Here is a 24,180-nt window from a genome sequence, read left to right as displayed (position 1 = left end):
TGCGTCTATTGAGATGATCATATGATTTTTCTCCTTCAACTTGTTAATATGGTTTATCACATTGATTGATTTGCACATATTGAAGAATCCTTGCATTCCTGGGATAAATCCCAATTGATCATGGTGTATGATCCTTTTAATGTGCTGTTGGATTCTGATTGCTAGTATTTTGTTGAAGAGTTTTGCATCTATGTTCATCAGTGATATTGTTGTGTAGTTTTCTTTTTCTGTGACATCTTTGTCTGGTTTTGGTATCAGTGTGATGGTGGCCTTGTAGAATGAGTTTGGGAGTGTTCCTCCCTCTGTTATATTTTGGAAGAGTTTGAGAAGGACAGGTGTTAGCTCTTCTCTAAATGTTTGATAGAATTCACCTGTGAAGTCATCTGGTCTTGGGCTTTTGTTTGTTGGAAGATTTTTAATCACAGTCTCAATTTCAGTGCTTCTGATTGGTCTGTTTATATTTTCTATTTCTTCCTGGTTCAGTCTCGGAAGGTTGTGCTTTTTGAAGAATTTGTCCATTTCTTCCAGGTTGTCCATTTCATTAGCATATAGTTACTTGTAGTAATCTCTCATGATTCTTTGTATTTCTGTAGTGTCCGTTGTTACTTCTCCTTCTTCATTTCTAATTCTATTGCTTTGAGTCTTCTCCCTTTTTTTCTTGATGAGTCTGGCTAATGGTTTGTCAGTTTTGTTTATCTTGTCACAGAACCAGCTTTTAGTTTTATTCATCTTTGCTCTTGTTTCCTTCATTTCTTTTTCATTTATTTCTGATCTAATCTTTATGATTTCTTTCCTTCTGCTAATTTTGGGGGTTTTTTTGTTCTTCTTTCTCTAATTGCTTTAGGTGTAAGGTTAGGTTGTTTGTTTGAAATGTTTCTTGTTTCTTGAGGTGGGATTGTATTGCTATAAACTTCCCTCTTAGAACTGCTTTTGCTGAATTCCATAGGTTTTGTGTCATTGTGTTTTCATAGTCATTTGTTTCTAGGTTTTTTTATTTCCTCTTTGATTTCCTCAGTGATCTCTTGGTTATTAAGTAGTGTATTGTTTAGCCTCCATGTGTTTGTATTTTTTCCATTTTTTTTTCCTGTAATTGATATCTAGTTTCATAGCATTGTGGTCGTAAAAGATACTTGATACAATTTCAGTTTTCTTAAATTCACCAAGACTTGATTTGTGACCCAAGATATGATCTATCCTGGAGAATGTTCCATGAGCACTTGAGAAGAAATTGTATTCTGTTGTTTTTGAATGGAATATCCTATAAATATCAATTAGATTTGCCTTGTTTAATGTATCCTTTAAAGTTTGTGCTTCCTTATTTATTTTCACTTTAGTTGATCTGTCCATTGGTTAAAGTGGGGTGATAAAGTCCCCTACTATGATTGTGTTACTGTCGATTTCCCATTTTATGCCTCTTAGCATTTGTCTTATGTATTGAAGTGCTCCTATGTTGGTTGCATAAATATTTACCATTGTTATATCTTCTTCTTGGATTGATCCCTTGATCATTAGTTAGTGTCCTTCTTTGTCTCTTGTAGTAGTCTTTATTTTAGAGTCTATTTTGTGATATGAATACTGCTACTCCAGCTTTCTTTTGATTTCCATTTGCATGGAATATCTTTTCCATCCCCTCACTTTCAGTCTGTATGTATCCCTAGGTCTGAAGTGGGTCTCCTACAGACAGCATATATATGGGTCTTGTTTTTGTATCCATTCAGCCAGACTATGTCTATTGGTGGGAGCATTTAATCCACTTACATTTAATGTAGTTACCGATATGTATGTTCCTATTACCATTTTCATAATTGTTTTGGGTTTGTTATTGTAGATCTTTTCCTTCTCTTGTGTTTCCTGCCTAGAGAAGTTCCTTTAGCATTTGCTGTAAAGCTGGTGTGGTCATGCAGAATTCTATTAGCTCTTGCTTTTCTCTAAGTTTTTTAATTTGTCCATCGAATCTGAATGAGATCCTTGCTGGGTAGAGTAATCCTGGTTGTAATTTCTTCCCTTTTATCACTTTAAATATGTCTTGCCACTCCCTTCTGGCCTGCAGATTTTCTGCTGAAAAATCAGCCATTAACCTTATGGGGATACCCTTGTATGTTATTTGTTGTATTTCCCTTGTGGCTTTTAATATTTTTTCTTGTATTTAATTTTTGATAGTTTGATTAATATGTGTCTTGACATATTTCTTCTTGCATTTATCATGTATGGGACTCTCTGTGCTTCCTGCACTTGATTGGCTATTTCCTTTCCCATATTAGGGAAGCTTTCAACTATAATCTCTTTAAATATTTTCTCAGTCCCTTTCTTTTTCTATTCTTCTTCTGGGACCCCTGTAATTGGAATGTTGGTGCATTTAGTGTTGTCCCAGAGGTCTCTGAGGCTCTCTCCAATTCTTTTCATTCTGATTTTCTTTATTCTGCTTTGCAGTAATTATTTCCACTATTTTATCTTCCAGGTCACTTATCCATTCTTCTGCCTCAGTTATTCTGCTATTGTTTCCTTCTAGAGAATTTTTAATTTCATTTATTGTGTTGTTCATCATTGTTTGTTTGCTCTTTAGTTCTTCTAGGTCCTTGTTAAACGTTTCTTGTATTTTCTTCATTCCATTTCCAAGATTTTGGATCCTCTTTACTAATTACTCTCAATACTTTTTCAGGTAGACTGCCCATTTCCTCTTCATTCGTTTGGTCTGGTGGGTTTTTACCTTGCTCCTTTTCTGCTGTGTGTTTCTCTGTCTTCTCATGTGCTTACCTTACTGTGTTTGGGGTCCCCTTATTGCAGCCTGCAGGTTTGTAGTTCCCGTTGTTTTTGGTGTCTGCCCCTAGTGGCTAAGGTTTTTTCAGTGGGCTGTCTAGGCTTCCTGGGGAAGGGGACTAGTGCCTGTGTTCTCGTGGATGAGGCTGTGTCTTATGTTTGTGATAGGCAGGACCATGTCTGTTGGTGTGTTTTGGTGTGTTTGTGACCTTATTATGATTTTAGGCAACCTCTCTGCTAATGGGTGGTTTTGTGTTCCTGTCTTGCTAGTTGTTTGGCATAGGATGTCTAGCACTGTAGCTTTCTGGTTGTTGAATGGAGCCTTAGCATTGAAATGGCTATCTCTGGGAGAGCTTTCACCATTTGATATTATGTGAATCTGGGAGGTCTCTGGTGGACCAATGTCTTGAACTCAGCTGTCCCACCTCAGAGGCACAGGCCTGACACCCTGCCAGAGCACCAAGACTCTGTCAGCTATGCAGCTCAGAAGAAAAGGGAGAAAGAAAGCAAGAAAGAAAGGAGGGAGGGAGGGAGGGAAGGGAAGGGAAGGGAAGGGAAGGGAAGGGAAAGGAAGGAAGGGAGGAAGAAAGGGAGGAGAAAAGGGAGAATGAAAGGGAGAAATAAAGGGAGAAAGAAAGAAGAGAGAAATCAAACCAAAAACAAATCCACCAATGATAACAAGCACTAAAAAGAATAGTAAAAACAAAATAAGGAAAAAAGAAAAAACTGACAGACAGAACCCTAGGACAAATGGTAAAAGCAAAGCTATACAGACAAAATCACACAAAGAAGAATACACATACACACTTACAGAGAAAAAAATTTTGAAATATATATATCTATATTTTAAATAAATAAATAAATTTTAAAAAGGAAGAGAGCAACCAAATCACTAAACAAATCTACCAATGATAATAAACTCTAAATACTAAACTAAGATAAACATAAAACTGGGAACCAGTCAGTCACATACAGCAAACCCCAAGTCTACAGTTGCTTCCAAAGTCTACCGTCTCAATTTTGGGATGGTTCATTGTCTATTCAGGTATTCCACAGATGCAAGGTACATCAAGTTGATTGTGGAGATTTAATCCGCTGCTCCTGAGGCTGCTGGGAGAAATTTCCCTTTGTCTTCTTTGTTCGCACAGCTCCTGGGGTTCAGCTTTGTACTGGCCCTGCCTCTGCGTATAGGTTGACTGAGGGCATCTGTTCCCGCCCAGACAGGACAGGGTTAAAGGAGCAGCTGATTAGGGAGCTCTGGCTCACTCAGGCTGGGGGGAAGGAGGGGTACAGTATGCGGGGCAATCCTGTGGTGACAGAGGCCAGTGTGATATTGCAACAACCTGAGGTGCACTGTGTGTTCTCCCGGGGAAGTTGTCCCTGGATCATGGGACCCTGGCAGTGGTGGGCTGCACAGGCTCCCAGGACGGGAGGTGCAGATAGTGACCTGTGCTCACACACAGGCTTCTTGGTGGCTGCTGCAGCAGCCTTAGATCTTCATGCCCATCTCTGGGGTCTGCGCTGATAGCCGCAGCTCGTGCCCTTCTCTGGAGCTCATTTAGGTGGCGCTCTGAGTCCCCTGTCTTCGCGCACCCTGAAACAATGGTCTCTTGCCTCTTGGTCAGGTGCAGACTTTTCCCCAGACTCCCTCCTGGCTAGCTGTGGTGCATTAGCCCCCTTCAGGCTGTGTTCACAGAGGAGGCAGAGAGAGCTTCAGGGAAGAGGTACTACCGGATCTAGTTTTTGAAGCATGAATACAAATTTGCCAGGCACCCAGACAGGAGGAAAAAACACCCTGGAACTATTTGAAACAGCCCAAACAAAAATCGTGAGAGAGTAACTTGTGGTCAGGAGAAGGAGAATAGGTAGGAGAGTGGCAGAAGAATGAAGTTGGATCAATAGCCAGGGGTCAAATCACAAAGACACTGTGGAATGCCATGCAAAGTTTAGATTTGACCAGATTGGGTAATTTGGAAGGATGTTAGGCTAAAAGAGGTAAGATGACCATTTACTAAGTTTCCAGAATATGACTTGATTCCCGCTACTCTGGTACAGTTGATAGTACAGCCTTTCACTTTCAAAAGTGACTTGGTTTGGATGAAGTATTTTATGAACCACATTAGTGAGAAGGGAGATGTGATATTGTGCATATATATTTAGTCTTCTTCCACAGTTCCTGGCTCACAGCTCCCAAAACCCTTAGAATTTCCTTAGTGATGAGAGCCATGTCTTGTTAGGTTAATGAGGTGATTTTTGGACCCCACCTAAGGATGAGGGCTGTTTTCCAGAAGCATCAACCATGTGATTAGAGGGTTGGAACTTTCAGTCCCACCCCTGCTGACCTCCTGAGAAGGGAAAGGGGCTGGAGGTTGAATCAGTCACCAGTGGCCAATTATTTACTCAATCATGCCAATGTAATGAAGCCTCTATAAAAACCAAGAAGGATGGGGTTTGAGAGCTTCTGGGTTGTACATGCAGAAATTTGAGAATATTGTGCTCTGAGCTTCCATGCCCTTTCCCCATACTTTGCCCTATGATCTCTTCCATCTGGCTATTTCTGAGTTATATCCTTTTATAATAAACTGGTAATCCTTTTATAATATATCCTTATATCTTTTTATAGTAAACTGGTAAAGAAATTAGTTTCCTGAGTTCTGTAAGCTGCTCTGGCAAATTGATCAAACCCAAGGAGGGGTCGTGGGAACCTCCAATTTTTTGCCGGTTGGTCAGAAAACTACAGATAACAACTTGGATTTGCTACTGGCATCAGAAGGGAGGGGGGCAGTTATGTAGGACTGAACCCTTAACCTATGGAATCTAATGCTACCTCTGGTAGGCAGGTGTCAGAATTGAGTTGAACTGTAAGAACACCCAGTTGGTATCCAGACAATTGTTAGTGGTATGGGAATTCCGCCCCCCACACACACACAAGTTGAAACTGGGTCAAAGAACCTAAAAACAGGGGGCATTTTCAGTTATAGACTGAAAACTGTTTCTGTCCTTTCCTCTATCCCACATTGTCCTGCAGTTTCCTTATATCTTGGCTTTGGCTCCAACTGAGTTGAAGTTAGCCACTGAAGAAGTTAATTGAGTTAAAATATCCAGAAAAATATAATGTAAGTGGAGCTGAAAATACACGAAAGTTATGAAGCCATCATTGGCTTCCTCCATTTTAAAACTGTAGTTAATAATCAGGAAGCACATTCATTTTATAATTTTTCTCTTTCCCTCAAGGTATGGTGCTAATGGATAATTTTAAAATGTAAAAATAAACTACAAAATATAAAATATGATCACACATTCCTCACCAATGGAATATAAATGGAAAATATATTCAATGTAGCTTTAGCTAGCAATTGAAAAATAAAGGAAAATATTAGTGTCTATGTATCATAGCATGTCAAAATTAATTTTTATTCTTATAATTAAGTAGCAATAAAAACTTGGAATTATTTCAATTTCTTAATGGATTTCCATCAGCTACAAATTGAGAGTTTAACCAGAACCATTTTATCTCACTAATCAGAGAAATAAACAACCTATCATTTCCCCATCAGGTCAGTGAAAATTAAAATACAACAATATTTCTCTGAAATTGTAGGAACTAGTAAACTTATATGATGTTTTTTGTTAGTCAGTCTGGGGTTCTTTTTGGAAATACCTAGTAAAGCTAAATAATGTGTGTAACATGTGACCCTGTGGTTCTATTTCTAGATATTTACTTTAGATAAATATTCACAAATATGCACAGGGACAAGAGTACAAGGATGCTCATTGTAGCTATGTTGTAATAGCAAACAGTGGGCATAATCCAAATATCCATCATGATGAAGTATTATGGAATGCTGTGACATGAAGTTAGACCTCAAGTATTGTTGAATTAAAAAAAAGCAAACTGAATAAAGAAATATGCAGTAGCCATTTATATTAAAAAATTGTATTAAATAATTCTATATTTTATAGTTACTTAAGAGATATTTGTTTTTATTAGTGCTTGGGCTGGACAGACACACACCAAACGGGGGTTAGTGGTTGCTTTGTAGGAGGGGTGGGACCTCCTGGATTTACAATGGTGGTTAAAGGAAATTGGATTTATTCTTTAGTTTTCTAGGGCTGCCATAATCAAGTACTACAGACTGGGTGGCTTAAACAACAGAACCTTATTCCTCAGAGTTTTGGAAGCTAGAAGTCTGAGATAAAGGTGTCAGGAGGGTTGATTTCTTCTGAGTCCTCTTCTCTTTGTCTTGTCGATGGCTGCCTTCTCCCTGGGTCTTCACATGGTCTTCCTTCTGTGACTGTCTTTGTCTTTATCTGCTCTTCTTATAAGGACACCAGTTATATTGGGTTAGGGCTCATCCATATGACCTAATTTTGCCTTAATTACTAATTTAAAAGCCTCTATCTCCAAATACACATTCTGAGGTACTGGGGTTTAGGACTTTAACTTATGAATTTGGAGGGGATGAAGGGACAGACACAATTCAGCATATAACATATTTCTAACATCTTTATTTAAAACAAAGAAACAAAAGAAATTGGTTTCATATTTGGCACTGATGCTAAACAAAGTTGTAAAAGAAAAGTATAAGGTTATCTAAATCTAGAAAAATTTCCCCTCATGGGAAATCTATTTGGTCTTCCAAACTTTAAGAGTGCTATAACACCAGGTTGCTAACATTGGTTATTTTAGGAAGGTGAAAATGGAAGTGGGTAGGGGGATATTCTTAACATTTTTTAATGCTTTTACTTTTTAAAACAATTGTAGATGTGCAGAAAAATTTAGGAAAATACTACAGAGTTCCCATATTTCCCACACCCAGTTTCTCCTATTATTAACATTTTACATCAGTATGGTACATTTGTTACAGTTGATGAACTAATATTGATACACTGTTAACTAAAGTCCATACTTTATTCAGATTTCCTTAGTTTTTACCTAATGTCCTTTTTTTTTTTAACTCCAGGATTCCCTCTAGGATACCACATTGCATTTAGTTGTAATGTCTCCTTAGTCTCCGGGTTATGACAGTTTCTCAGACTTCCTTTTTTATGGACAACATTGGTGTTTTTTTGTAGAATGTCCCTCTACTGGAATTTGTCTTCTGTTTTTCTCATGATTAGATTCAGGTTGTTGGTTTGGGGAGGAAGACCACAAAGATAAAGTGCCATATTCATCACATCCTATCAAGGGTATTAACATGATTTGTCACTGTTGATGTTCCCTTTGATCACCTGGGTGAGGTTAGTATTTTTCAGATTTCTTCTGTGTAAAGTTACATCGTTTTTGCCCCTTGCCATACAAGTACTCTTTAGGAGAAAGTCACTTTGTGCATCCCACAGTTAAGGAGTGGAGAGCTATGCTCCACTTCCTTGAGGGCAGAATATCCACATAAATTTTTTGGCATGCTTTTGTATGAGAGATTTGTTTCTTCTCTGCCATTTGTTTATTTATACAATCATTAACTTTTTTTTTTACTATATCCCTTTTAATTATTTTACATAGTAAGCATATATTAATTTTGTAATTATTTTAATTTCAAAAAATTAATTAATTTACTTATTTTTGGCTGCATTGGGGTCTTCATTATTGCGCATGGGCTTTCTCTAGTTGCAGGGAGAGGGGGCTACTCTTCATTGCAGTGCATGGGCTTCTCATTGCGGTGGCTTCTCTTCTTGCAGAGCATGGGCTCTAGTAACAAGAGCTTCAGTAGTTGTGGCACTCAGACTCAGCAGTTGTGGCTCATGGGCTGTAGAGCACAGTCTCAGTAGTTGTAGCACACAAGCTTAGTTGCTCCGTGGCATGTGGGATCTTCCCAGACAAGGGCTTGAACCCGTGTCCCCTGCATTGACAGGCAGATTCTTAACCACTGCACCACCAGGGAAGTCCTTGTAATTATTTTTAAATAAGAATATTTTAAAGATACTTAGATAAGAAATCATCAACCAATTTTGGACTTTAGAAATTAGGAGCATGAAAGCTTATTAGAAAGGACCTATGGAGTTTGAAAATACAAATAATTGTGTACCCGTTCTCTATTAGTAATGTGTTATTCTCATTTACACCATAGAAAGCAATTTATACAAATATTTAACATTACCTGCTTAGAGAGTAAGAAGGTTGCATCTTTAGATCCAACATGAAGCAAACAGAAGCCTTTCTAGTTGTATACAGTTTCAGAGCATCTTAAGCTTCATGACTTCAAGGCAGGTTGCATGTAGCTAACCTTCATTTTGCAAACTCTTGGAATGTTTGTACTATACTTGGAAATGATATGTACATATCATGCTTTTCTTGTATACAATTGGAAACTTTCTGGGAAAGAAATTTTTGTCTCCTTTGAGAATTTCCAAACATAATTATTAATATTTCCTCCCTACAAAGATACTTAAAAGTAAATTTTTGAAACTCTAAATCAGCAAACTATTAATAATAACCATAATATCAAATTATCCCACTGTTGCTGCCCTATTACATACACTATCAATGACTTAATATTTCTTTACATTGTAATTTTTTCCAGATATTTCAGTCAGCCTGTTAGCAGTTGTTGTCAGCTTTTGTGGCCTGGCCTTGTTGGTTGTTTCACTTTTTGTCTTCTGGAAGTTGTGCTGGCCTTGCTGGAAGAGCAAACCTGTGACTTCCAATGTCAGTACCCTTCCACAGAGCATGTCAAGTGCTCCCACTGAAGTTTTTGAGACTGAAGAGAAAAAAGAGGTTAAAGAAAATGGAGAACCAGCACTAAAAGCTATTGAGCCTGCAATAAAAATCAGCCACACTTCCCCTGATATCCCAGCAGAAGTCCAAACTGCTTTAACAGAACATTTAATTAAACACGCACGTGTGCAAAGACAAACTACTGAGCCTACATCTTCATCCCGGTAAGGAAAGATCAAATATATAAAACTATTTGTGGGGTGTGTGTGTGTGTGTGTGTGTGTGTGTGTGTGTGTGTTGTATGTGATTTTCTAAGAGAAAAACTGAGGTGGGAAAGGAGAAAAGAAAAGACAAACAGGAGAATGAGAAAGACACAGGAAACAGATAATAGAATAAGGAGGGAATTGGCAGGACAGAATAAATAGGGATGAAGAGACAGAAATTAAGGACAAAGAAGCCAAACAGAGAGCAGTACCATGAAAGGGGCTTACTGGAATTTGAGCTTTCATTAAAATCATCTAATTAGAGATTTTTTTTTTTTTTTGTGGTACACGGGCCCCTCACTGCTGTGGCCTCTCGCGTTGCGGAGCACAGGCTCCAGACGCCCAGGCTCAGTGGCCATGGCTCACGGGCCCAGCCGCTCCGTGGCACGTGGGATCCTCCCAGACCAGGGGCACGAACCCGTGTCCCCTACATCGGCAGGCGGACTCTCAACCACTGTGCCACGAGGGAAGCCCGAGATTATTATTTATTGACTTTTTCCTTTGAAATATCATTGTTTGATCATTGCTATTTGCAGTCTTTCAATTTAGTTTAAAACAACCAATAAATATCAAGAAAACAGCCATTTGCAATGCGTTTCATGAAATCATCCACAAGTTCACAGTCAAAACTGAGTAACAGAGACTAATGTTTCGTCTACAGTTGTTTAGCACCTACCCCATAAACTGCTGGAAAATTTCATTGCTTATTTGAACTCACATAGACCAAACTCTTATACTGGTGAGAGTATGGTAAGTTCCACAAGAGCTTTGGTGAATATCGAGCATAGCAAGGCGTGTACATGAAAGGAAGGAAGAGGGAGACCTCCTTAAGGAGATACATTTTAAGGAAGTGCATTTTAACTCATCCTGGAAAAATCAGCAGAAGTTTGCTTGAAGGAAAATAATTTGCTGTGGTGTGTATTGAACTGTGTTAACTGTAAAGGGAAAAAGATTCTTGTGAAAAAACATTTTTTCTACTAAGTATGGTCTTCAATCTTTAACATGAAAAACATGTTAGTAGCAGTGTTTCTCTGATTCCCAGAAGTAGCAACTAGTTTTACACTAGGACAGGGTAAAAATCAATAGCAATGGGGGTGAGTGCTGTTTTCTGCTAACTGATTGACTTCCTAATCTTACCTTCCTACTTCTCTAAATCAAAGATGCATCCAAGCTTTCTGACATGACATACTTTTTGTGGGTTTGGAAATCTATCAAGTTGAAAAACTTCATGGGCTACTAGGATTGAAAGAATATTCAATATATCTTTTATAAAATAAAAAAGGATTGTATCTATAAATAACTTGTCTTCTTTCTGAAATAAATTCCAGAGGATGAGTAAGAATAATTGTTACTTCGGGGATGAGAAACTTTGGGGTAAGGAGGATGGATGGAGGTCTTATACTTTTCTGAGCTATTTAAATTTTATAACCAAGGTATGCCTCATATTTAGTTATTATGTTGACAAGTTTTCCTGAGCACTGCATTTGGGTTCATTTTTATAATCCAGTATACATTCATTTAAATTTATTTATGGATATTTAACTATAAAATAGTTATCCCATGTGTCACTTCTTCATATTTATAGGAAAAACTGCTTCAAAATTATCTCATGTGGTTGGTTACTTGATTGTCGTTACTATCAGAACTGAAAACTGTGGCCAACTATGGTATTTAATAAAACCTTAACATACCCAGAAATTTCAGGGTAAAAATGTTCAATTAACCTACAAAACATTTTTTTAAAATATTGATAATGGCTATGACTATATATCAACTTAGTATTCAGAATTATTCAACTCTTTTAGTTGATAAATGCACCCTACATAAGGACACTCAATTAATGAAGACAAATTGAGGTAAGCTATGAAAATAGCTTGCCTTTCTTTGTGCAGATTTTTTTTTGGAAACCTCAGAAAAATGAAGTACTATCTCCAAAATATTATTTGCTGAATGTAAACATACAGCTTATCTGATTATCCCTAGCTAGGGGAGAATGAAAGAATACATACTGAGAACACATGTGTGAAGACTTGGTTTTGGTTGCAGAATTGGTTTCTAGAAATGAAATGCAATAGGGAATGACAACAGGTCATTTTAGCCCTGGATTTCTCAGTTATTGCATGAAATTGAAGAAATCAGAAAAAAAACTTTTCTCTCAATCTTAAAAATTGGATTGTACATGTACATCTCATATTTTCTTAAGAGAAAAAGTGGAATACAAATTCATAGTTCTGCTAGAACTTTGATATAATTTCATTGACCTCTTTGAATTTCCTTGTTTATGAGTGGCTGAAGAAGGAAGAAAAAAAAGTATTGTTTTTGAGTGCCTGCAATTTAGTCACTGTGCCAGGCATCCTTCCTGATAATCCTCTGCCAGCCTGTATGAAGTATTATTAATTATCCCCATTACTTGTGAGTTAACTGAAGCCCAGAAAGAGTTTAAAAATTGCCTAAAGCCATGCAGCTTGTGAAAGTTAGAATTCAGATTTATCCAGATTGATGGAACATGTTTTAAGAGTTAAAGCCAAGGGAATATGGATTTTTGCAACCAAAGATTGTTAAAGTCTGCTGCGGACAGGTAGTTTGGAGGTTGGAGAATGAGGGCCACTTCCTGCTCATTCTGCTCAGTTAGAAATGTGGAATTATATGTGATTATCATGAATAACAAGGGTCATGAGTTTAATCTATTTGGCCTTGGTATGAATTCCTTGTAGAAAACTTGATTATTCCTAGTTCTCAAAACCCCTCATCTATATAATTACTTCATCATACTAAAAATTACCTTTATATAGAGAGGAAGGGGAAATTGCTGAGTTTATTATGCAGACAGAGAGATCCAGGGCACATCATTATAAATCAGATTATTCTGCTCAAATGCTAACTTTTCATTGAGGTCTAGCAAATCAGAACCGCCCCCTGCCCACCACCCCACCACTCACACACGCACACACAGTAAATTTAACTTTAATGCTTGGTTTCCTCACCTTATTAATATATCCTAGCTCTAGTCTGGTGTTGGGACTCCATTTTATTTGGCTCAGACAATAAATGACATATCCTCTCAAGTTTTATTTGTCACTATTCTTAAGCAGCATCTTGATTAGTTAACAGCATTGCTGGAAACTGCCACATTTCCCAAGTTCTCATCTTCCTTTTCAAATACCCGGACATTCGGCCCCATCAGCCTGCTGGCAGCCAAACAACCCAACAGACGTCTGTGTTTTTCTTATTATTAACATTATTCTCACATCTGTCTTGATTGACTGTTGATTCATCCAATAGCCTTACTCAGTAGATACAGTCAGCAGATATAACTTTTAGGTATAGTCAGTGTATTCTACATACTCTGTCCACTCTGCAAACTCTAGTGAACTGGAAAAAAATCCACAACATAATGCAGAGAGATAAGATACCAACTTCAATATAAGGAACTACAAGTGCAAACTATGTGGTGGAGAATGTGGAATTAAGATAATTAGAAAAATCATTTTTAGCTGAGGCATGGAGAAGTCCCATTAAACTGAGACCAAAGGAAACTAGGAATTCACATAAAGACAATTGGAAAAGGGTATGCATTCCAGATGGAAATATTTTATGTGAAAAGACACAGAACAGCAAATCTTATCATGAAAACAGCAGGTACGTTGCCTTGATCAGAAAATAGATGTCAGTGGAGGAATAATGGAAGATAAAGTCAGCTGGAATTAAAGTCTGAGGAGGCCTTGGAATCATGGCCAAAATTGTTCAAGGTCTGTCCTGTCAAAAATATTTGCAGCAGAAGAGTCCTTTGGATAAAGAGCTGTGTTTTAGGAAAATTAATTTGACAACAGTTTGTAGGACAGACCATAGAAAAAGGCATCTATTTTGAAAGTAATATAGTAGTTCAGGCATGATAAAAATCTTATAACATTTTGAGTCTATACTGCCCCACACATATAGCTCTACACTGCCTTCTTAGGCAGAAAACCTGCCAATTTTATTTCTGTACTGATCTTGATACCTAGACAAAGCACTGTAGGAACTCAGGGTATATTTGTTGAATTTTAAAAAAATCAGTAAATGAATTTGATGACTTCATTTTATCTATCCAAATGGATCTTTCATGGTTGCCAGTTAGAAGGGTGCTTGGTCTTTTTATCATCCTCCTGTAGACCTCAACTCTCTGCCTGTGTGCTTTTGCTTATGCTGCTTCCCTTGTCTAGAATGATAAACTCTTTTTTATCCACTATAAGATCTTTAAGGAAAATGCATCTTTTTCTGTCCAATTATAAGCTATTGTCCTCTAAAGCCATAGCTACAGTCTAGCAATTATTTATTTTCTTAATGTTGAGCTCTAGCTGTGTGCCAGACCTGAGATGTTAATTTCTCAAAGAACAAGTCTGTATAACCCACTTTAATGTGCTCCTAATTTCTTCACTGGGTAGGTGCATAATAAGCATCAAGTGAGTGATTTGGATTGACTGATGATCTCTCCACTTTGCTTTGCTCCTTTAAAGACAGCATCAGATGGTGAGATAAACAGTGCTAATATTAGGAGAAGGTTAATGATGGTATACTCCCAAGGATGAGTATAAGGACCTATTTTCTGTGCATTCATTAATAGTGTGAAATGAGGTGAATTGTAAGCAGCAAAATATTTGTTGAGGATGAGAAATTATGTAGGTTAGCCACTGTTAGAGAGGATTCTAAGTACCTACTGAAAATAATTTGGAAACCTAGTGACAGATCCATTTGAACATGAACAAAAGCATGACATGGAAAGAAATCATTGACTCATATGTGCTGATGGATTTACAATTAGCTATGGTTGTTTAGAAAAGTAATTCTTAATATCATCACACATAAAGTCAGAAAGAGCACTCAATGTAGATTGTTAAAAGAGAAATGAAGAATTACATAAAAATATATAATACTAGAGTGCATAGTTTTCTTTGAGATTTTTTAAAAAGTTAAGTCCTTCTCAAAAGATAGCAAAAATTGCAATTTTCATTCCAAGATACTGTAAGGAGTGGAAGACAAGATGTTACACAAAGGAAGAATTTAAATAGTATTTAACCAGCTAGGATATCAAGAAGCAGTGCTTGGCCAGAACAATAGAGAACCTGAGATCTAACTCCTTGAAATAAAAGTTCATAAAACATGCTGTGCCGGTGCTTGAGGTGGTTAAATAATCTCCGCTATGAAACATATGTGTTTGGTATATAAACTAACTTCTGAAATGGGGTGACTCTTTGATCCAAGGTCAGAGATAAAACCTTATAAAATGTATTCAAACTTGGAGAGTTTGTTTTCTGGCACTGATAAATATTATCTCCTCTTTACAAGCACTAATTATAAATTGATTAGGACCTTCTTCTTCATAGTACAAATAATTCTTGGGAAGTTGACTTTTATTAGTCACAAGAATCTTGTAGTAAATTATTTCATACAAACTCCAACAGACATTTCTTGAATCCCAGCATGTGTTTATTATGAAATTCATGAAAAGATTAATAATATTTAGTTATGCTATTATAAAGACTACTAGTAGAAGGGTTGGGGATTGGAAGGTACATCTGAAACAAGTGATTTCAATACACTCTTTACAGTATGCTCAAGGAGATGTGGAGGAACAGAAGGAGGGACCCAGGGTGGTAGGTCAACTCAGTTGGAGGACTACAACATTTTTCTTCAAATCCTAGCTGACCTCTCTAGGAGAGAGGCTCATGATAGCCAGCAACATACTTCCAAGTAAGGGAAGGCCTAAATGACAAATTGAGCATAGAAATTTAGAGCTAGAATACATAATTAAGGTCAAAAGACCTTATAGGGACCTAGCAATACCAAACAGAATATTCTTGGATTTATTATTCTGACAAGTAGTTATTCTGAGTTTTTTTAAATTTAGGCTTCATTTTATATTACTTCTTTTCTTTAATATAAAATATTATGTTCTCAGAACTTTATTTGTAGATCAAAAACTACCAACCTAATTACTTCATACTCTATTCCTTTAAATATATGCTGGATCAAAAGCAATTGCTTATCATCTCTTGTTATGATTTGTAAACCTTTTTTTTAACATGGTGAAAGGCCAAGGGACAAGTATTTACAGAATAAGAACATTCCTTTCCTTAATTACGATTAAAAACAAGTTTCCTGTCAATTCTTTGAATAGAATAAAGATAAGTTACTTAAATTAATTTTAAGCATTACATTGCATAATTGAGAAGAAAACCAGTTTTTTCTCGAAACAGCTTTTATTATGATTGGATTGTTAGTCATATGGCTAAATTCTTCAGGGAAAATTTTTGACTTATTTATTCAACAGTATTTATAGAACACTTGTTATGTGCCAGGCATTTTTCTAGACATTTGATACACATTAGGGAACAAAACTCAAAATTCCCTACCTGCATTCTTGTGGAGAGGAACCAAACAACATAACTAAGTCAGTTACATGATGTTTTAGAAGATAATAAGTTCTGTAGAAAATAATAGTGCAAAATAAAGGGGTTGGTAGGTCTGAATGAGGAGATGGAAGGGTGGTCCATGCTGGTGTTTGTGGAGAACTTTCCTTGTGGAGAAGGGAACCACTGCAGACGTCCTGAAGGTGGAATCTGCCTTTTGTGTCCCAACCATAGCAAGGAAGCCAGTGTAGGTGTAGCAGAGAGAACCAGGTGGAGAATGCTAGGAGAAAAATCAGAGAGGTAGTAGGACCCAAACCACTTTTGGCTTTTACTCTGAGTAACATGCAAAGCCACCAGAGAGTTTTTAATCAGAGGAGTGCCATGATCTAACTTGTTTTGAAAGGATTACTCTGTTGTTTTGGGTATATACATTGAAGGAGGCAAAAGGATAGAAGCAGAAAGAACACTATGGAGGCTGTAATCCAGGCCAGAAGTGATGTTGGTTCAGAGCAAGGAGATGGTAGTTAATGATGGATATATATATCTATACCCTGACTGAATTCAGGATATACTTTGAAGATAGAACAAACAGACTATGACACATTAACTTGGGCATATGAGTAAGAAAAGAGGAGTCAAGAATGACTGCATGTTTTGGCCTGAGCGTCTGGAAAGATAAAATTGATAAACATGAGGCTGTGAATGGAGTGAGTTTGGGAGCCCAAAACAGGAGATATGGAACTGTTGTGTTTAAGGATTTTGTTAGAAATCTTAGTGGAAAAATTGAGTAAGCAACCAGATAATAACTCTGGAATTCTGGAGAGAATCTGCGAAACATACGTAAACTTGGAGTCCACATAGAGATGGTGTTCAAAGCCAGGAGATGATATCATCAGAGAGGTGAGTGTAGATAAGAAAGAGAAAACCAGAGATGAATCCCAGAAGTACTCCAATATTAAGACATCAGGAACAGCATTGTAGACTGAGAAGTCGAGACTAGTAAAGAAGAAGGAAGACCAGGAGGGTATAACCTGAAAGCCAAGTGAAGAGAGTATGTAAACAATCAGGAGTGATTAACTGTCAGGTGACTATTGTAAGGTCAAGTGGGGTGAGGACCATGGATTGACCGCTGAGTTTAGCAATGTCGGGGAGACATTATTGACATTTTCAAGAGCTATTATGTCAGAATTGGTATGTGAAAAACTAGTTAGAGTGAGTTTATATAGAACGGGAGAAGATAAATTGGACAGTGGATGTACTATCCTCAACTCTTTCAAGGAGTTTTGCTGCAAATGTGCTAGAGAAACAGCAGTACAGAGAGAGGAAGTAGAGTGAATGGAAGGTTCCTATAAGATAGCAGAAATAACAGTATCCTCTTGTGCTGATGGTAATAATCCAGCAAAGAGGCAGACTTAATAATGCAGGAAGCAAAGAGGAGCAGTCTTGAAGGTGACATGAGAGAAAATGGGATTTAATATACAAGTGGAGGGATTGGCTTTAGATAATAGCATGGGTAATTAATCATATCAGAAAGGTAAAATATGTAGATACAGATGCTGATAACAGGGTTGATGAGGTGGAAGATTTCTGCTCTTTGCTTCAACCTCATTAGTGAAATAGGAAGTAAGGTCATTAATTGAGATTGGGAATGAGGAAGGTGTTAGAGGTTTGAAGAAAGGTGAGAAGGTGTGAAATAGTCTTGTGAATCTAGCAGATTGAGAGGGAGAATGGTTTGCTGTTCAGTGTTAGGGTTTAATGAGGAATGTGGTCATGAATTTAAAATGGAACATTGAGAGTTCTTTTATGTTCTTCTCTAGTTGTATTCACTTGCACAGGTACAGGTATAGAAATGATGGAAAGTTGAATTCAACCAGGACTGTGGTTTTGCCCTGCAACTAAGAAGGTAGAGAGCAACAAGAGAATTGGGAATGTATGTGTGAGAGTGGCTCTATTGATTAACAATGGAAATGAAACTGGATAAAGAGGGAAAAGTGACATCAAGGAACTAGGGATTATGAAATAGTGATAGAATCAATGTATTGGAGGTTCTTGTGAGTTGGAAAAGTTATTTGAATTGGAGTATAAGAGGGTGTGAGCTGGAAGGCGGTGTTGCTCAGAGAGAAGCATGTGTGAAATTGGGGTTGTGGAGAGTTTGCAGCTAATAATAATGACGAAATCTGGCTATGCACATGGTAGTAACTGAGGTAAATAGAGAACATCATTAGAGGAGAGAAATTAAAAGAACCTAGAGGCCAAGTAGTTGGAAGAAACTTGTTCACTGCTAGGAATCGAAGCAAAAACATTGTCAAAGAGAGTTAGTGAACCAAGTGATTAAAATCACTTTAAAGGGAGTGATTTGAGTATTAGTAAATGACTAACAATAAGTGGTAATGGGGATATGATCTGTTGACTTGAGTTTTAGAGCCTGGAGTGGTGTATTCAGGGAGAATGATGTGAATGTGGTAATGAAGGACAAGAGGAATGGACAACTTCACTTCTAGGACCAATGGAACAAGGATTATTGCAAAAATATCAACCACCACATGAGAGGGGCACAGAGCAAACTGTCCTTGGGGAAGAATCAGGCTTCTACTAAGCAATAATGTGAGAAGAACATTTAAAGAAGAGATTAAAGATATAGAGGATTGTGCTGACATCAGACAATGAATTAATTTCAAAAATTCCTTGTGGTATATTATACAACTTAGTCTGCCTTCATATATGTAGTGCCCTGCATGGTATATGCTCAGATATTTTTGTGCTGAATGAGTCACTCTTGTCATTGTTTCAAATTGAATGGAAAAAATAGGAAGCAAATAAAGATGAAAACTTTGTTTACCAGAAAATTAATTTAGTCTTATTATTTGAGCCTCCTTAGCTATAAAACAGGGTTACAACTTTTAATATATGGTGATAGTTTCCTATATAAATATTATTAATATTAAAACAAAGAGAGATGAACTCCTTGTAAATATATTGAATAAACAAATAAAACACAAATAAAACACACCTCTTATTTCTCAAGCAGTACCTAAGATAAATTTAATAGTTAGTAAAGACACTGCAAGTAAGAGTAGGAGGACATAGGTTTCCCACTTAAGGAAGAAAGAACTGCTGCAGCTGAGAAGTGAGAGTCAGAGGGAATCTGTTGTCCAGGGTGGTAGACCAGGACAGGCTCACACAAGAATGACTTTGTGCCAACTCTGTATCCCCAAACAGGAAACCTAGATTTGAGATTGTCAGAACCAGAGAGTTCATTATGGCATTTGCCCTTCAGCTCCATGTGTCCTAAACTCTAATGATAATTATTAGCAGTATGAAAAATGGTAGGTTTCAAAGTTATCTGTAATATCTCATTTGACCTTCACAACTGTGAAAGGATGGTTTTATGGATGAGGAAAGTACACATCAAAAAAGTGAAGTGACTTGCCCAAAGTTGCTGTTACTCCATAGGGAGGCTGAGACCAAACTATAGTCTGATTTCAGTCCAGTATTTTTTTAATCTCATCTCAGTGTAATGCTCTTCAAGCGCTTTCTCCTGGGTAGTGTGGAAAACTTGGCACGGTTTCCAGTGAGATTCCAGGACTCTACTCACACATTAACCAAAGCAACTCTGTCCGTACGTGTTGAACTTCTGGTCTCTGATTTTGTTTGAAAGAAAGGATCTGTTGGTGAAAAAAATATTTGAAAATTACCATATTAATACATTTTATTCCTATGGCATCAGATAATATTGACTATATCTAGTAGTTACTCTCAGATGTTTCAGGTAGGGTGGGAAAAGTTTCTCCTTCTCCATCTGGAAAAGTACTTATGCGGTGCCTTCCTAGGTTTGAAGGGTAAGAGTGTGGTCTGTAACAGTCAAATGGCCTGTACTTTAATTGGTTGGTATTTGTGTGAGACTAAATAGACACTTACCACTGTCATTCCAAAAGAGAAAAAAAAATTCAAGAAGATAAAGAGGATCTGTGTTGTCATGGCAATAGTTTAACATTGTAATAATTAAAGCTTCTCTTAACTGACTAGCTAAACTGTGACTTAAAACATGAACTATTTACTCTATAATTAGGGCACTGGCTTACTAGAACAAAAATGTTACTGCTTTTTGATTCTTGGTAGAAGGGGCTTTACAGCTGCCCATTTAGATTCAGTGGCATAAGAAATAAATTATTGAATTTTTAGGGAGAGGATAGAAGCTTAAATTATATTATGTTGAAAAGCATTAGGGAGGTGAAATTATGGATCAATTTATTTTAAAAAAAGGAATTAATTTCTTGGGGGCTTTTTGCTCACAAAAATAAAAAAAATAATTTAAAATTGTTGCATAAGTGAAAGTGATTTTGGCAGAAATATTAGATTGTTTAGTAAAATATTCTAAATCTCTTAAGAATATTGAATGTATTAACTGGATTATACTAGACCTCTTTAATAATTCACAGCGACACATACTACCTGTATTCCTTTCTAAATTCTTATTATTTGTTAAATGTTCCCTGATGGTTCCCTGACCCTAATTTAAGCCTCTGATCTTGTATATCTGGAATAGATTCAGGATCAAAATACATTTCATAGCATGTTCAGTGCATTAAAATGGGATCAATCTGAGGATCAATCTGGGGAAACAGATCACTTCAAGCTTTAAGTAACTTAGTAAAGACTTTTACATATATACTCACTTAGATACTGAAACTAAAATATTGGGTCTTAAATTCAGTATAGTTTTAATTAGGAGCTTATTCCCTCATCTGAGATAAAGTTATCCTAGTTTGTTTCTTTATATAGAAATAATTTTTCAATTATGATCAAGTGGAAAAAGGTATAACAACAAGCATAAAGGATTTTGAAGTAAGTGCTGGAGAGACATTGAATTTAAGAGAGAGATGAAAGAAGGAAAGTCAAGCTGAAGGCTACTGTAGAAAGCAAAGTATGAGATGATGAGGATATGGACCAAATAGCAATGGAAATAGAGTAGAATGGACAATTATATGAGATGTCTCAAAGCAAAAAATCAACAGGACTTAGAAAATTAAGCAAATCCCATGAAATAAAGGAAAAGTGATTCAAACAAGCATAATGCAGGATTCCAAGCATAAGTGACTGACAAAAATGTTAGAGCTATTGTCAGAGATTGTGGAAGAGTGAACTGGTTTGAAAGCAAAATAGAGAAAATAATTAGTTTGCTTGAGTTTGGGGCAAAATTAGGACATTTGTTTAGAAATCCCCCTTCAAGACAAAGAGATATGGAACTAGGATTTTGTCTATCTGAGATATATCTAGGGAATCACCAGATTAAAGGTAGTAATTATAGCCCCAAAACTGATTATTAGTCTGATGGAGTGATTGAGAAGAGAAAAGAACAAAAGACCTGGAACCAGACCTTGAGGAAACACATAAGTTGACATAGCTCACGCTAGAAATCATGGAGAAACTATGAGAAGCAGATCTTAATGCAAGTCACATTTATGAGCCATTAGTAAGCTGATATACCTAATGTTCTGGAAATGTTGGAGAGATAAATAGTAACAGTGAGTATAGGACATTCAGTTTGAATTTTAAGAACTATTATTTAGCCCCAAACTCTAAAATTCTACAGTCTTTTAATCCTTAAGAGTTTCTGAAGCCCACTCCATGTTGAAAAAAGGAAAATGTACTCATTTTTTTCTGTCAAACTATATATTCTTTTGAAAAATACACATTCATCTAGTTATCTTAAGTATTAGAAATAACACAGCATAAGAATATGTGGACTTATGTTTTTTAATATTGTCATCACTAAAATGGGAAATTCATAAGACCAAAATATCCAGATGAAAAGAAATCAGCCATCTGAATGATTTGTTTACATAATGTTTACATCTAGATACACCCAGGTAACATTTTGTAGAATATTGAACTTTTTTGGTAATCATCTTTCTTTACAATTGTGTTTAAAAGTTTTGTGCTTATTATGGTACATAAAAATACCAAAAGCTCATAAAAATGTACATATGTGTGTTTTAGGTGTTTCTATAATTTTAGGAGAGTTTTTCTTTGAATATTGCATTCCTGGTTTTTCAAAAGTAACTCGTGTGTGTGTGTGTGTGTGTGTGTGTGTGTGTGTGTGTGTGTGTGTATCCATCTGTTTATTGCTGTAGATATAATGCTCCCATTATCCTGGGTGTGGGGTAGAGTTTATATGCCACTGTATATAACATTATCATCAAAATGATCTACTTAAACGATTTTGTGTGTATGTGTGTGTGTACAGACACAATTCCTTCAGAAGACACCTACCAAGGCAAATACAGGTTTCCAGTGTTGATTTTGGCATGGGCACAGAACCCATTTTACAAAGAGGAGAAACAACAACCAGCATTGGGAGAATAAAACCAGAGCTCTACAAACAGAAATCAGTTGACTCTGAGGGCAACAAGAAAGAAGATGTCAAAACCTGTGGGAAGCTTAACTTCACCCTCCAGTATGATTATGAAAATGAACTTCTAGTTGTTAAAATTATCAAAGCCTTAGATCTCCCTGCTAAAGACTTCACAGGAACTTCTGACCCTTACGTGAAGATGTATCTTCTTCCAGATAGGAAAAAGAAATTTCAGACCCGTGTGCACAGAAAAACTTTAAATCCTGTGTTTGATGAAACTTTTCAGTTTCCTGTAGCATATGATCAACTAAGCAACCGAAAACTACATTTCGGTGTGTATGATTTTGACAGATTTTCTAGACATGACATGATTGGGGAAGTGATTTTTGATAATTTGTTTGAAGCCTCTGATCTCTCCAGGGAAGCCACAGTATGGAAAGATATTCATTGTGCTACCACAGTAAGTTATAATTCCACCAATGTATTCCTTTTTATTTGACCTGCAGTGATATATAAAACTAATTTTTACCCACATTAGTTCTACAAATTAGGGAATTTATGTCCTAAAGACCTGCAAACAGAGTATGTGATTACATACATACATAATAATTCAGACACTTAACACTATGTAGGTAACATTAGTGATTGTATAAATAAAATAATCTTTTCCTTCAACATCTAACCTTTGTTTCTATACTTCCTGTTTGGGGAAATTCATTACCTCACTGTATTGGACATTTCTGGTAATTTGCCAAAAATAGTAGGCTTTTTCTCTTGTAAAATATTTATCTGTAACCTATTATCAGCACTCAATTTCCTCATAGTTATTATTGACTTTCATTATTTAAGATGATTTTGTTCCTCAGATTAAACCTAAAACGTACTTTGATGCCACTGGAAACTCCTTGATTTGGTCTAAAACAGCCCATTCCTTCAGGAGATTTTGTGGAATTGATAAGATTATAGCATTTGAAACGCTGAATGACCAAGAAGTAATTGTTTACATTAGAACTTTACATTACAAAATGCTTTTTCTGATTATAAAATAATTTAATATTGAAAATTTTAGAAACAGGGTAAAAAACATAAAATTAAATAATCCATAATGCCATGAATTATATGTAAAAACTTGGCATATTTCTTTCTACTTTTTTTTCTATGAATGTTTTAAAATAATTAAGATCAAACCAAGTTTAAATTTTTTCACACTCACTTTTTTTGTGCTATATATGTTTTAGTACATGATGTTTAAATATATGATCCATTTTCCTAACCATTCTTTTTTTGTTGGACATTTGAATTAGGCATAAATTTTTTTAGACTAAAAATTTGTTGCATTCTCTATACATAAATCTCTTTTTTATTCAAGATTATTTGTCCAGAATAGAATTAGAGAAACACAATTAGGGAACTGGTCTCTTTGGAGGTTAGATTGCTAAATTTTTTCATTTATTAGTTTTTAAATGAAGGCATTTAATTTTTTACTACCAGGTTGTCTTAACATCTTTTGTCTAAGTTTTACCACAAATTATAAACTAGAAATGTTGAAGTTTTGGACAGTGACAGGGATTATTTAAAAAATAAGAAAACTTTTTAAAATGCAAAATAGCTCCTTTTGTATTTTCCCTTTATTAATGTTTTACTAAGTACAACCAGTATTTAGGGTTATTAAATTTTCATTATTGGGTTTTTATTTCATGGTCTCCACTATGATAATCTATTAGGAAACAAACTGGATTATATTTCAAAGGCACATTGGGG

General features: G+C 36.2%; 1 protein-coding gene across 1 annotated transcript in view; it reads left to right on the top strand.

Annotated features, from left to right (window-relative positions):
- SYT10 (synaptotagmin 10) overlaps positions 1 to 24,180 on the top strand; it is a gene marked incomplete at both ends in the record, with an annotated part of 70,330 nt that overhangs the window by 9,294 nt on the left and 36,856 nt on the right. Inside the window, 2 exons of the mRNA XM_082849746.1 lie at positions 9,279 to 9,636; positions 22,312 to 22,879. Of these exons, the coding sequence (XP_082705872.1) occupies positions 9,279 to 9,636; positions 22,312 to 22,879 (926 nt within the window). The remainder of the gene's footprint in view (positions 1 to 9,278; positions 9,637 to 22,311; positions 22,880 to 24,180) is intronic.

Source organism: Leucopleurus acutus (assembly GCF_964270905.1).
Source record: "Leucopleurus acutus genome assembly, chromosome: 11".
Classification (NCBI taxonomy): domain Eukaryota; kingdom Metazoa; phylum Chordata; class Mammalia; order Artiodactyla; family Delphinidae; genus Leucopleurus; species Leucopleurus acutus.
The sequence above is the reverse complement of the archived record's forward strand: the minus strand, read 5'-3'. Positions and strand labels throughout refer to the sequence as shown.